Source organism: Gigantopelta aegis, chromosome 9, assembly GCF_016097555.1.
Source record: "Gigantopelta aegis isolate Gae_Host chromosome 9, Gae_host_genome, whole genome shotgun sequence".
In the NCBI taxonomy this organism is placed as follows: Eukaryota; Metazoa; Mollusca; class Gastropoda; order Neomphalida; family Peltospiridae; genus Gigantopelta; species Gigantopelta aegis.
In genome coordinates this window covers 29,886,268-29,902,847 of record NC_054707.1, presented here as the reverse complement: position 1 = coordinate 29,902,847, position 16,580 = coordinate 29,886,268, and the positions used below count along the sequence as shown (strand labels likewise).

Here is a 16,580-nt window from a genome sequence, read left to right as displayed (position 1 = left end):
GTGCATTTCGTGGGCCTATACCACAAACAGCTAGCAGTCTGAGTAGGGTTTTTTTCCTTTATTATTTTAGTTTGGATCGACGTTTTGGAAATAACAAAAACAATACTTTTTTCTGTGAATTTAAATAAAATTATTTCAAAAATTAAAAAAATAGCGAAATAATTTTTTTCTTTTTAGACAAATTTCGATTTTTGAGCAATTTTCCACGGTCATTTTCATAACCATAACAACCACAAACTTCAATTAAAATTACTATGTTGTAGACATATCTTACAATTTAAGGAGGTTGTGTTTTGAAGATTTTGACGAAAACGCGATATCTCAAATTTTGTGTGAAATTCATGAAACTCAACCCTCCTAAATTGACATTTAGTCTTTTAATTTAAATTAAATTATTTCAAAAATTGGAGCGAATTTTTTCTTTTTAGAAGTAAAGTTATTGCTGAAAACGTAGGTGCCGATTGCCGTGACGCGAACGATAGTGAAGTGTGTGCAAGAGTCAGGTGAACTATAATTATTTCAGTTTGCATGTCAGTCTGAAAGAAAGAACAAACTAATTGTAAACTGAAATAAACAAAATAAAACATTATGTACAGATTAAAATGCCCCTGTTACACAATAAAATATTGAACTAATATTTGGTTTAAATAATACAAAATCTCTACTATTAAAAATACGCTGCAGTGTTACAACACTAGGGTCTATCACATCAATTCTATGCATTTAAAATAAATATATACATCTCGGAGAACAGATTCTTAGAGAAGGCCCAAGATCCTGTATATATATATATATATAGCCTGTAGTAGTAGAATGATCAAAATCCTGTAAATGTATATAGCCTTTAGTATTAGAATAATCAAAATCCTGTAAATGTATATAGCCTCTAGTATTAGAATGATCAAAATCCTGTAAATGCATGCAGCCTGTAGTACTGGAATGATCAAAATCCTGTAAATAGATATAGCCTGTTGTATTAGAATGATCAAAATCCTGTAATGAGTTGCTAATGACTTGACCATAAATCTGACGATTTCATACACTTAACAATAACATATAATCTGCTGATTCCATACACTTAACATATACGTTCAGTTTAAATGAGTTAACAGAACGACGTTACAGTTGAAGTGTTAACCGGGTTTCCGTTTTGTTTACGATAGTTAATGTTAACCAACTTGTCAAAGTGCGAGCGACGATTGTTCGCATCTATAAAATGGGGTTAGTAATAAAGATGGGCACAACGATCCGCAAACTCACTCGAGCATTGCAGGTGACAAGGGCTGCAGGCGTTCATATCGCACGAGTTTCACAGCCAGTGACCCTACAAACGTTACTTTTACCGGACGGTAAACACGGACACTCGGTGGTAGCCATGGCTCTCTCTGCATCGGGGATCATTTTAACTAGCATGCTAGCTGGTCTGGTCACTGCACGTGAGTAACGATAACAGAGTATATATAATTTAATTTAAAATACTACATCTGTAGTGAATACAACTAGACGTAATATCATTTAGAACTTCAACGAGCACAACGAGCTCGTGTCGACTACCATTTATCATTTACTTCATACCCTTAATTCTCTCTCTCTCTCTCTCTCTCTCTCTCTCTCTCTCTCTCTCTCTCTCTCTCTCTCCTCTCTCTCTCTCTCTCTCTCTCTCTCTCTCTCTCTCTCTCTCTCTCTCTCTCTCTATATATATATATATATATATATATATACACGTGTGTGTGTGTCAGAGAGACAGAGTGAGAGAGAGAGAGAGAGAGAGAGAGAGAAAGAGAGCGAGCGAGCGAGCGAGAGAGAGAGAGAGAGAGAGAGAGAGAGAGAGAGAGAGAGAGAGAGAGAGAGAGAGAGCGAGAGAGAGATGGAGAGAGATGGAGAGAGAGAGAGAGAGAGAGAGAGAGAGAGAGAGAGAGAGAGAGAGAGTTTGTTTTACTGTCCGATGTGATCATTACTGGAATAGCCGAGAGCTAATAATAGAAACAGTTGACATAATAATCGTTAAAAAAAGAAAGAAGTGTTTTATTTAACGACGCACTCAACACATTTTATTTACGGTTATATGGCGTCAGACATATGGTTAAGGACCACACAGATTTTGAGAGGAAACCCGCTGTCGCCACTACATGGGCTACTCTTCCGATTAGCAGCAAGGGATCTTTTATTTGCGCTTCCCACAGGCAGGATAGCACAAACCATGGTCTTTGTTGAACCAGTTATGGATCACTGGTCGGTGCAAGTGGTTTACACCTACCCATTGAGCCTTGCTTTGGAGTCGGTGTCTGGATTAAAAATCCCATGCCTCGACTGGGATCCGAACCCAGTACCTACCAGCCTGTAGACCGATGGCCTGCCAAGACGCCACCGAGGCCGGTAATCGTTAAAGAGTCAGGATTTGTAATGTTCTTTAATACGGGAAAGAACCTGTTTTCTACAGCTACACACTATTCGGTAATGTTTCTGAACGTTTAACATCATAATCATGAAAATGGTATTCGTTTGCGTCTTGTTATTTGTATGTTTGTTATTTGTTTGTTTGTTTATTTGTTGTTGTTATTTACTTTCTAATAATAAACACCAAATCATCACATCTTTACATATATTCTTTATTTTAAATATTTGTCTGTCTAGCTTAAACAAATAAACCACGTATAGGTAAACAATGTTTCTATATAGTGCAGTGTATGTTATGATCCATACTAATCAACAAAAGAAACGCAAGATATATATATTTTAAATAAAATGTATCATTTTTTGTTGATGTGAAATAGGACTGACAATTTTGATGTTGTTATTTCAAGCACACAGCCATTTAAAAGAGCAATTCTGTTTTATTAATATTATGTATATATATGACACAATGGGTATTATGCATAGAGTACATGGATTTGTTTGTGTCTTTTGTCGAACATGTATATTATAACAGCCACACAAGAACCTGACTAAAGTAGATTGATTGTTACATACAGGTAAAACAAATTAGTATAAGTAATCAATGGTATTACTTAAAGGGAATTTTAAAGGGACTGTCCTGCGTTTGTACCCATAGCCAGATGTGTTCGACTAATAACGTCCTTTTGGCAACTGCAATTACATATTAAATACATTTTGTAATTTAGAATACCAGTGTCTGTATATCCAATGCATTTGTGGTCGTGTACTAATGTTTGTAACAGTGGTTTTTCGACTTGTTTTATATATACTCCGTCAAAAAAGAAACGCATAGGCGAAATATTCATGGAATTATCTCTTTAATACAAAGTGGCATAATTTCGTTATTTATGATCGTATTACAGTCAAATCTGACATGAGTATGTGACAATGTTCTTGCTATGGACTGACGGCAGTGGGGGCGTTTTCGTCTCCAAACTGCGTCGCACGAGGACGCTGAAATCAGTACCTTATGTGGCCAGCAGCAGCAGCAATCACTGCGCGACATCTCCTTGGCATAGACTGAATGAGTCTCTGAATCCGGGCACGTGGAATCCTAGCCCATTCGTCCTGCAGTGCATGTGACAGTTGCGGAAGTGTCTGAGGCTGCGGGTCACGCTGACATACACGTCTGTCCAGTTCGTCCCATAGATGTTCAATGGGGTTGAGATCTGGCGATCTTGATGGCCATTGCAGCACATTGATGTTCTCATTCTGTAGGAAATCCATTGTTACACGTGCCGTATGCGGCCTGGCATTGTCTTGCTGAAAGAGTTCTCTCTGTCGATCCAAAATGGGAAGCATGTGACGGCGAAGAATTTCATCCCGGTAGCGTACAGCTGTCAGGTTGCCTTGTACGAACACGAGTTCACTTCTGCCGGTGTATGAGATGGCTCCCCACATCGTGACACTCCCTACACCGAATATGTCAACTTGGGCGACGCAGTTGTTGGCAAAACGTTCAATGCGGCGTCTGTAAACACGTTGTCGTCCATCACGTCGCTGTAGAATTAAACGTGACTCGTCGCTGAACCATACTCGCCGCCAGTTTCCCTAGTTCCACCCCTGTACATTCGTGCACCAGCGAACACGTAAATGTCAATGCTGACGTCGCAGGACGAGGCCAAGATATGGTCTCCTAGCCCATAAACCAGCTTCTCGAAGTCTGTTCCGAATGGTTTATGCAGATACCCTTCTCAAACCAGGTATGCCTCCAGCAGTGTTCGTTGCTGTGGCAGTTCGGTGACGCAAGTGCAGAACCCGGATGTAGTGATCTTGTGCTGCAGTTGTTATGCGAGGTCTTCCACTTCTGGGCCGATCTTCAGCTGATTGAAACTGCTGGTACCTGTCCCAGAGACGTGAAATGGTGCTCTGATGGACGTTCATGTGGCGTGCGACTGCTGACTGCGATTCACCTAACTGGAGGCGGCCTATTGCAATGTTTCGATTCGGCAGGTTTAGTCTTGGCATCTTGTAACTCGTCTACGTCGAAATGGAAATGAGGCATAATTGCGAGCATTGCAGCTTTAAATACTCATCACTACCGCAATCTTTTCCCCGACTTTCACGTGCATTCGCCAGAATCTGACCATTTCATGCCGATTTTCTACAACTGTCGCACAACGTGCCACAACGTGCGTTAAATTTGTTTTAGGATGCATTTGGGCATGCTGTCCCATTTCAGGAACATTAACAAACATGGTCATTCTGCAACATTGTACAAACCCCCCCCCCCCCCCCCCGATATTTTGTAAAATCAAACACTTTTCTTCTTTTCCTATCACCTATGCGTTACTTTTTTGACAGAGTATATGTTTTTCATACGTACGAAATTATTAGGAGGTAAAATCCGGTTTGACCCCTACAAAGATTAGGACAACAAACACTTTGTTTAAACAGACGTTGATATACTGAACAAGAAAATGTATTTAGTATGCAATTTAGTCACCAAACAGACTTTATTAGCCGCAAACATCTTACAATGGCGCTAGTCCCTTTAAACTAATTGTTGTTGTTATTTTAATCTGTAATTCAACGGCGCGGTACTGCCATAAGCGTTTACCGACGGCCATGGTTGAATAAACGTCACTGATGATCGTTACCACCTGTGAACTGTGCTTGTATACCTGTCATGTCTATCTGGCGGTGATCGGACACCTAGAATAATACTGCCGTTTTGTAAATCACCGACAACATCCCATAGAACTGAGAACTTTTCTTTAACGACACCACTAGAGCACATTGATTTATTAATCATCGGCTATTGGATGTCAAACATTCGGTAATTGCGACGTATAGTCTTACTTAGAGAGGAAACCCGCTATATTTTTCAATTAGTAGCAAGGGATCTTTTATATGCACCATCCCACAAACAGGATAACGCATACCACGGCCTTTGATATACCAGTTGTGGTGCACTGACTGGAATGAGAAATAGCCCAATGAGCCCACCGACGGGTATCGATCCCAAACCAGCCGCGCATCAAGCGAACTCTTTACCACTGGGCTATGTCCTGCCACTCACATAGAACTGAGATGCAAAAAATATCGAATAAATGGGGAGAATTTATTATCAAATTATTCTTTTTTAAAATCTATGGTCAGTGTATCTTGTGACCGTTATACTAGGTTCAACAATTCATATATATATATATATATATATATATATATATATATATATATATATATATATATAGAATACTGGTGGTTATCATTAAAGGCTTGAAAGGTGCTCAATACTTTAAGAGAGAGTAGAGCATGCAATAAATATATATATTGCACTTTTGTCCTACGCTATGTGTGTATTGTGTGTTGTGTGTGTGTGTTTGTGTGTATGTGTTGTGTGTGTGTGTTGTATGTGTGTATGTGTGTGTGTTATGTGTGTGTGTGTGTGTGTGTGTGTGTGTGTGTTGTGTGTGTGTGTGTGTTATGTGCAGCTGCTTCTGTGAGTGTGCCTCTCTCTCTCTCTCATATTAAACGAGTTCCCGTGTGAGACCGTTTATATTAGTGTGTTTTCAATCGTACATCATGAGCGAAAGTTGTAATATAAACGGAATCACACAGGAATTAGTATAGTATTTTATTTATTGTACCGTACACCAATGAAAAAAACAGAGAACATAATGACTTCCAAAATAACTAAACATGTGAAGACATGAAAATGCACACATTAAAGACCGAGGGTGGGGGATTGACGTCATATTGTGACCACTTTCATTTAGCTATTTATCAACGAAACTTTGCATTCGTACGCAACACATCTATCAATGAAGTTTACAAAAACAATGTTATAAACATATTCAAAGCTTAAAAAAATATTAAAGGGACATTCCTGAGTTTGTTGCATTGTAAGAAGTTTTCGACTTCTAAAATATTTCTACGATTAAACATGCATATTAAATATATTTTCTTGTTTACAATATCAGTGTCTGTATATTCAATGTGTTTCTGGTCGTCTTAATATTTGTACGAAGCCCAAACTGAATTTTGTCTTCAAATAATTTCGTACGTACGAATATGCAATATTTTAGGAAATAAAATGAAATTTAACCTCGTACAAATATTAAAACGATCAGAAACACGTTTAATATACAGCCACTAATATTTTATGCAGAAAAAGATATTTGATATGTAATTACAATCGTTAAAAAGTCTCTGTTAATCAATAACATCTTAAAAATTGCAGCAAACTTAGGAATGTCCCTTTAAAATATACTTTATGTTAAATAATGTTGCTAACATTAATTATAAAAATTGACAGCAAGTATTTTTCCAATATAAAAATACGAATCGACAGAACGATGGGCTCACGTTTTGCGTGATACAGTCGATCGCATGATCAGAGGTCATGACGTCTCAAAAGACGTATTCCACAATGTGAAGAGCCGATAAATATCACATGGGTATCTCTTCCACCGCGGTGTAATAAATATTAAATATCACATACTTTTATTACATTGGATATAATACTTACTACATACATACATACATACATACATACACACACACGTATCGTGGCAAGTCTGCAAGTTGCGGGCGATTCGATGTCATAGGTTCGAGTCCCAGCAACGGCATGGGATCATTTGTGAGGCCAGAAAGAATTTAATTATCTACGTAATATCTATGTATGTAATAGTCAACCTCGACATACATACAATATATATATATATATATATATATATATATATATATATATATATATATATATATATATATATATATAATATATATATATATTGCACTTTTGTCCTACGCTATTACTCCGAGTTTCACGCCCTTCGACGATCTTCAGATAGCTGACACTGGTGAAAAGATTGCAGGGTTTTTATTTTTATGTAGTGCGGTTGCGTGGTTTGAGCTTACTGGTGTGACGGCATTTTGAGATGAGCTCAGTCCTTTTGTTGAGATTGTGTTTTTGTCTTTTGTTTGTAGGATGGCGAGCTTTTCCTCAATGCACAGGTTACATTGGCCGGAGTTTCGTTTGTGCGTGTTCGACTGTTTGATAATTTGCCAGCTTATTTCATAATTTGTTCGCTGTTTTTGTAGTTCCCAGACATGTTTAGATAGCTCGGTTTCTTTCGAGTATTTTTCGTGTTTGAACGATTTCGTGTGATTGTTGTATCGTTGTTTGAAATTACCGCCAGATAGACCGATGTATGTTTTTGACGTTGCGCCAGTTGTTACGCTTGCTTTGTATACTATCGAACTTGCTTGGCATTGTCCGTTGAGTGGGCAGTTTTCTTTATTTCTGCAGTTGCAATTTTTTTTTGGTCAGCGTAACACTGATATTGTAAACAAGAAAATATATTTAATATGCATGTTTAATCGTAGAAATATTTTAGAAGTCGAAAACTTCTTACAATGCAACAAACTCAGGAATGTCCCTTTAATATTTTTTTAAGCTTTGAATATGTTTATAACATTGTTTTTGTAAACTTCATTGATAGATGTGTTGCGTACGAATGCAAAGTTTCGTTGATAAATAGCTAAATGAAAGTGGTCACAATATGACGTCAATCCCCCACCCCCGGTCTTTAATGTGTGCATTTTCATGTCTTCACATGTTTAGTTATTTTGGAAGTCATTATGTTCTCTGTTTTTTTCATTGGTGTACGGTACAATAAATAAAATACTATACTAATTCCTGTGTGATTCCGTTTATATTACAACTTTCGCTCATGATGTACGATTGAAAACACACTAATATAAACGGTCTCACACGGGAACTCGTTTAATATGAGAGAGAGAGAGAGAGAGAGAGAGAGAGAGAGAGAGAGAGAGAGAGAGAGAGAGAGAGAGAGAGAGAGAGAGAGAGAGAGGCACACTCACAGAAGCAGCTGCACATAACACATACACACACACACACACATAACACACACACATACACACACACATACAACACACACACAACACATACACACAAACACACACACACAACACACAATACACACACAACACACAAACACATACACACACAACAAACACACGCACACAACACACACACACACACAAACACACACACGCACAGACACACAAACACACGCAAACACGCACACAGAAATACACACACACACGCACACACGCAAACACACACACACAAACACGCACACACAAACACACACACAACATACACACAACACACACACACACACACGCACAGACACAAACACACACGCAAACACGCACACAGAAATACACACACACAAACACACACGCACACGCAAACACACACACAAACACGCACACACAAACACACACACAACACACACACACACACACGCACAGACACAAACACACACGCAAACACGCACACAAAAATACACACACACAAACACACACGCAAACACACACACACAAACACGCACACACAAACACACACACAACATACACACAACACACACACACACAAACAAACACACAAACACGTACACAGAAACACACACAGAGAAACACACACACAAACACGCACACACAAACACGCACACACAAACACGCACACACAAGCAAACACACACAAACGCGCGCCCACATAACACACCGCTACAATGTCCTTGGCTATTCTAGGGTATAATAAATTTACGACTACCTTACGGAAAATTAACAACCTCTTCTTTAAATTCAATGGCATCCCCACCCACTAAAAGTGCTGGATCTGCGCCGTGTATAATATTAAATGTGCCTTGTTTCTTATACAGAGGCTGTGATGGAGGCGGCGGTGCTAATGACTGTGTACGAGGACGAGATCGAGACGAGCGACCACACGGAGGTTGTCCTGCACTGTACCCTCAAGTACCCGGAGGCCACTCAGGAGGAGTGTCAGCAGATCACGTGGACGCACGAGATCAACAGGACGACGCACGAGGAGGAGGCGGTGCGGTCGTGCGACCTCTACCGGGTGAACACCCAGCTGGTGCAGCACACGTCACACCTAGAAATCCTATCTTTGAGTGGCAGGGTTAAAGGGTGGTACAGGTGCAAGGCGGAGTGCGGAGGACATTTCTACACGGTTGGCTGCAAAGTGGGGCATCCACTAGACATAAGTAAATTGGATACATTATCTTTAATTAAACTCTTATATTTCTGTTATTTCGTCGTAGCAGTTTCATAAATAGAGGATTCGGCACGAGTGTCTTTTAATATGTAAAATATCAACTGAGTCTCTGCCTTGATAAATACCTATTAACCACGAGTAGCGAATTCTATTTATCTTATAGGCTATAACACTTCAAAAATAACACTTTCATTCGATATTTACAGTCCGTCCCATCCTCCTATAAAACTGTTGTTGTTTTTGTAAATAATTTCGGTTTGGTTTGATGCAAGACGAAAAGTAAAAGTGTTATGGCATTAACGAACCCCCCCCCCCCCTCCCCAAAAAAAAAACCCACACAAAAAAACAAACAAAAAACCCAACAAGAAAACAAACAAAACAACAACAACAACCCCCCCCCCGAAACTCCCCCCCCCAAGAAACAACAACAAAAAACAACAAAAAACAACAACAAACAAACAAACACGAAAACCCCCCAGATAATTTGTGTGTGCAAATAAAACAATATTCGGTTAAGAAATAAATGAAACTGTAATACATACCATAGTAAGAAAACGATGCTTACGACGTTATGGCCGTGGTGTAGTCTTGATACGAGATAACTCTATTTGATTAATTTCACAACAAGAAAACAACCAGAGTGGCCTCAGATTTCAGTTAATTTCCCATTTGGTTGCATTAGTGTGGGCCAGTTTTTAGAGGGAAAATGGACTGATAGGCCTCAGATTACAGTTATCCGGAAATTTGTCCGCGCAAGTAGTCTGCTGTTTGACTGTGATTATTTCATGGCAGACAGCTATGAAGTGGCAACTATTTGACTGATGTGACAGGGGAGAGCATGTAGTTTGTAAACATGTGTAACTTGTTGACATTGAAGACTTGTTTGTGGTAATTCCGATCCATGCAAAATTAGTGCTTTTTGTGTAAAATGAGTGTACTCCGGCCAGGTTAAGAGGGTGTGTTTGTTTAAACCAATATGCTGGGACAAAGAGCTGGACAACAGGGTATGTGTCCCCCAGACAGGCAAAGGTACATACAAAAATCCACGGGCCTGCTGATATTAATAAAAAATGTTATAGCCACTAAGGCTATATAGAAATTAATTGTGGTCTGTGGCCAGAATTATCTCAGTTAAAGAATACACACACACACACACACACACACACACACACACACACACACACATATATATATATACACACACACACACACACACACACACGTGGTATGTTCTTGCGCAAAATAAACGAGTGCAATAAATAGGAAGCGAAAACAACGTACATGTGAGGTTCTGTATTTATTACATAACTTCTTTTACTTTTTACAAATCGGTTTTTAATTTAAAGGGACATTCCTGAGTTTGCTGTATTGTAAGATGTTTCCGACTAATACAATATGTCTACGATTATACTTACATATTAAATATATTTTCTTGTTTAGAATATCAGTGTCTGTATATTCAATGTGTTTCTGGTCGTCTTAATATTTGTAAGAAGCCCAAACTGGAATTTGTCTTCAAATAATTTCGTACGTACGAAAAACAATATTTTAGGAAATAAAGTAAAATTTAACCTAGTACAAATATTAGAACGATCAGAAACACGTTTAATATACAGCCATTAATAATGTATGGATAAAATATTTTTGATATGTAATTACAATTGTTAAAAAGTCTCTGTTAGTCGATAACATCTTTAAAATTGCAGCAAACTCGGGAATGTCCCTTTAATTTAATAAATACAAATTCTTAAATCTATGATCAATCCTTCTTTCATAGATTTACTTAACGTTAAGAATCGTACTCTGCGGCAATCTTGTGTATTGCTTCATTATACGATGTGACGTCATTTGTAAATCATATATGACGTCAGTAAACAAAAGGCACTAACTCCAGTAAAATAAAAAGGGAATTCTCCATTTACAAGTTCCTGTCCAGATCGAACATATGTGTGATACAAGATAAATATATTACACGGTTTAAAAATGTCTTTATCACTATAGTAAGATTGAATACTGTTAGGTATGTAATAAACTAAATATCACATGGGTTTATGGACATGGATATCATGAGTAAGTTATAGAGTGTTTTTCGGTATCGTCAATATTAGGAATAAAAATTATATTATGCGAGCCTCTGGTGAGCATAATACATTATTTTTGTTCCTAATATATGATATTGACGATACCGAAACACACGAGGGTAATAATCTCTTTATCACATAATCTCAGGCTTAATACAACGTGTTTTTGTAAACTGTATACGCACCTTTAATTCCAGTCCGCCATTACTAGATATTCAAATGAGGTAAGAATATGTGGCGCGGTATCTTTTTGTTTAATGGAAATGACATCAAACTCGAATGACGTCATTTTGGATGTCCTTACATCAAAATAAACTAGTGCTTAACGTTTTCAGTATTCTGAACGCTGGTCAGCTTTCAGTGTAAAATTGCTATTGAAATGTTTTTTATTCGATGACGATGAATGCATACGTCAAACATAGTGCAGTGACCTCGATTAATTTGCAAAGTTATCAAATTCTTAAAGTATGTGATCTAGATATTATATAATAAAAGTGTTTATTTGTATTTAAAATTGATTCTAATCCACGTACAGTACATTTTTTTTTAGTTTAGCAGTAATTTTGAATACTAAATTGCAATTACCGTACCATATTATATATCATATTGTAACATATTGTTTTTACTATACGACACTACACTACACTATAATACACGCATCACACCACTATTGCAGCCAATATAATTCCATAGAAATAGTACCTCTTTTCTTTAATGTGTTGGAATCAGAACTGACTTGACTGTTAGATTATACAATGTTGAAGGTTTAGCAGGGGTAACTACCTGTTTTATAATGCAGAGAGGTAAACATTTGTTTGTCGGTTTAATAACTAGGGTAATGTTTGTATGCTCGGCTGTGTAAAAGAAAAACCACACATTGGTGAGATCCCTATATAACACAACACTACTTTATAATGCTGTAAAAAGAGATATTCCTGAATATTTAAGAGTACAACAAGCACAAGAAATTGAATGTGAGTTTTACACAATCTCGTTGTTTGCAGATTCGTCGTTCTTGTGTTCAATGAGAAGTTTTCCAGCGACGACCATGATCATAACGGACACTTCCAGCTTATATGGAGCAACTGGAGACAACAAACTGATGCTCATCGTGACTGTTGCCGCTGTGGTCGTTGTTGCCATCCTGTTGACGACCGTGTTGAGGTGGTTCATCAGAAGACGATATCTCCGCAGACGACGCCTGCTGGCTCTACAAGACATCACACAGTCGCTGCGAGATACAGAGATAGCTGCGTCAAGTCGACCTCCAGGAATACGTCTTCCAGATGATCCTCAACTAACGCCCTGCCCAGAAGTGTATCCTGGCACTAGGAGCACAAACAACAGGTTTCAGCCCATGTCCGCTAATCCTGTCCTCTTCCAGAGGATGCCTGATGGGTCTAACTATGTGTTTGTTCCACTCCTGTCGTTGCCGTCGTATGAATCTGCTCTGAAGGAATCGTCGGAAACGCTAGTAAAACCCAACAGCGAGAGAAATCCCATTTTGATTCCTGGACTCTTCAGCATTCCGATAGGAGATGACAGCTACAGTAGTTATTCCAGTGGTGTGTCCACGCCACTCAGTGTGAGCAGTCCCCCTAGCTACAGGAGTGTAGAGAGTCTGAGACTCGACCCCAGAGATGAGGATTTAGACAATGGAGCTTCCTCTAGTGCACACATCAAATGAATACAGGCGATTTTCTACCTCGAGTATTCCAAAACTGGTTTTATCAGCCGCACAATAATACCTGGTGTATTATTTAAATTGGTATTGACAATGGAAATGGCATTTTAAGAGATAACTTCACTGATTAAAACGGAACGGTGTATGATGTAGTAAGACGTACAGTGCGACAAGAATGTAAAGTAGTGATTCGTTTGGAAAACGTACAAACGACACATTTGCATCTAGCAATGGAAAGGAATGTTATATTATTTATCGCACTAGATTACCAAGTGTATTGGTTTAAACTGACAATGGCATTTTGAGATAAAGGTGTTTAATGATAAAACAAAAAGAATAGTATATGATACTTTATAAGTACAGTATATCAATAATGTGAAGTACTGATTCGTCCGGAAAACTCACAGATCTGGAGCGAGAAATAGAAAGGAATGTTAGTTTAACAACATTCAATCACCAACTATCTAGAGTTATTTGAGGGTGAGCAATATTAATACAGTAACCTATATGTATTCCCCCTTTTAGTGCAGTAAAACTATGGCTGAACCTACACCAACACCAACTTTGAGGGTCTGGATCTCCGAACAGGTTTATTTTAGACCACATAAATGCATTATAAATAGATAGAAATGTGATAGAAAGAATCAGAATATCTTGTTAAAAATATACTCTATTAGCTTAGATTTACTAGACTATTTACTTTTATCAGCTGGAGTTATATCCCCATAGATATAACAGCTGGGAAGAAAAAAAAACCCAATCAGATTATCTGTATTGGAAATGATCATAGGATCTTGTACATATACAAACACTTGTACTAAATGATGAAGGTTACAAATAAAACATAACTGTAGCATAGGTGGGACAAGCATACTAAAGGCGCCATCCTGACTTTGTAGCCGAATAAAAGATTTTCGGCAAATAAAATAGTTTTACATTATTAATAGTACAATTTACTGACATTTTCTTGCTTAGCATACGAAAATCGTTATAACCAATTATGTAAATACTTTTCTGGACATCGTAATATCGTTATAATCAATTATATAAATACGTTTCTGGACATCGTAATGTTTTATAGCATCTCAATATCGATTTTTGTCTAAAATAATTTCATACATACGAATTATTTCTTCCAACGGGCAAAAGATGTGTGTTTAGTTTGTTAAGGTGAATAAACGAAAGTCTTACTAAGGCTGAAAACTCAGCATATTTCCTTTAATTGTGGATCTTATTTATGTGTCAATCTGGAGATAGGATTTACTTCTTTTCAAACCTCTAAACCATTACACCACTGTCATTCTTCCGCCACAGGGTGAGGCATGAAATATAGTCCGTCGGTAAGAATTTCTCTGCCACTGATATGGATGCAATTGAGTAAACACATGAAGTTGCAGCATGGTACATGCTCTATGCTAGTCACTGATATGTGATATTAACTACAGAAGACATTCACTAATTTGTGATATTTTTTTTAACTTGCTTAATATTATGATACAAAATGACAGAAATATTTAAACTAGAGTATATCCTCCGAATGTTTTGGTTAGGAAACATGACATGTATTTATATAACAAACATCGATACAACTTCTGTTGCCATGACAACGCACATTAATATAACTTGAGCAACCATATTAACAACGATACGATGTTGGTTGTCTTGGTGTGTTAGTCTGTAGTAGTAAATAACGTTCAATATTAATTTTGTCTCTGCTGTACAAGATAAGCGTCGAATTGATCAGCGACGTACAACGAGAGGAAGGGTACTTTTCTTTAACGCTACCTTAGCACAGTTTACACTTCCGATCCGAGTGGTTTGTGTATAAAGTCTAGTCGAGGTCGACTTTGGGTCATACAGAGCAAACTCCTTCAGCCTGAATAAAATAACAGTAAAGACGGTCAGGGAGTAGTCGATCGTCGCATGAATGAGTGAATAAATGAGTGAATGAGTGAATGAATGAATGAGTGAATGAAGTTAAAGTAAAGTTTGTTTTATTTAACGATGCCACTAGAGCACATTGATTTTTTTTATCTTATCATCGGCTATTGGACGTCGAATGAGTGAATAAATGAATGAGTGAATGAATGAATGCTTAACGACATCCCAGCTACATCGGCTTTTATGTATTAAACAAAGGTAAATACTATGTGAATCAGTTGATAATCAACATCAATATAAAAATTCAAAAGTGTACTTAAAATATTGTGTGAAGAGTTGTGCAAAAAATATCAATATCACTGGTGGGTAAAATTAAGTATTTCTGAGATATTTTAAGGAGTTGAGGATAGAATGGAAATGAGTTTTTTACGTAACATTTCTCCTACCAGGCACAATCCCAGTCTGACACCGAAGTCGGCCATTGTCTGGTCTGTGTCAGTTACAATCACAAGATCGACCCGAGCTAACCATGACATGTGGTTATTGCGACACGTGGACAAATTATACACACATGCATAACTATAATTAAGTTCACGCTCTCACGCAAAATGGAGACAGATATGAAAGCAAAATCCAGTTTCAACCTGTGCTGATATTCTGCACGTCATTTCACAATGTAGTGTGATTTGCAAAAATATATTTCATATAATGTTTGCATTATGTAAACAGTAAAATGTGTTCACATTTATCTGATATGTTAACGGAGTTTTCACGTTTATATGATGAATGTTGAAAACAATGGTAGTGTATAGCCTAAACAATAGCCAGAATGCCTGATACGATCCGTGATCACTCATATCACTAGCAAGGAATAAGTTCCAGGTGACCATCACTATCACTAGCCATTTTCACTTCGATTTAAAAATAACACACATTCATCTTAACGTTTTGTTAAGGTAATTCTGTTAAAAATTTATTATTATTCTTATTTAGATATCAAAACGGGATTTATGTTGTCTCAGATTTCAGAAACCACTGTCACTTTTAATATTTGTTACAAAATAAAACAATATTTTAATCAGATATTTGTGTCCATATTGTATATATGTAATTTGTTACTTTTTAACATTTTAACACACACAACGCACACTAATAACACACGTGTTATACTGATTTAAAGACACGATTCACTACTCCTAGATGCCATGGCATTCAGTGAAAAAAGAACGATCGAAATTGATGACAAAATTAATTAGCCCCAACCCCAAAAAAACCCCAAAACGAAACCCAACGAAACAAAAAAACCACTTAATTACCATAATTGCGATTTCATCTTAATATTTGTACCAGATGTCGCAAATTCATCTTGAGAAAAATAATAGATAGAAAAGAAACCGTTACATTTATCGTAAAGAAACCGCCAATCGACAGTGTTAGAAATAACCATCAA

The 16,580-nt window shown here is 37.4% G+C and overlaps 1 protein-coding gene across 1 annotated transcript; it reads left to right on the top strand.

Moving 5' to 3' along the window:
* The first annotated feature begins 1,255 nt into the window (after nucleotides 1-1,255).
* LOC121382286 lies at nucleotides 1,256-16,213 on the top strand. Its single transcript, XM_041511855.1, has 3 exons — nucleotides 1,256-1,436; nucleotides 9,129-9,473; nucleotides 12,570-16,213. Exons 1-3 carry the CDS (start codon nucleotides 1,376-1,378, stop codon nucleotides 13,250-13,252), a joined length of 1,089 nt encoding a protein of 362 aa, XP_041367789.1. The 5' UTR covers nucleotides 1,256-1,375; the 3' UTR covers nucleotides 13,253-16,213.
* The last annotated feature ends 367 nt before the right edge of the window (nucleotides 16,214-16,580 follow it).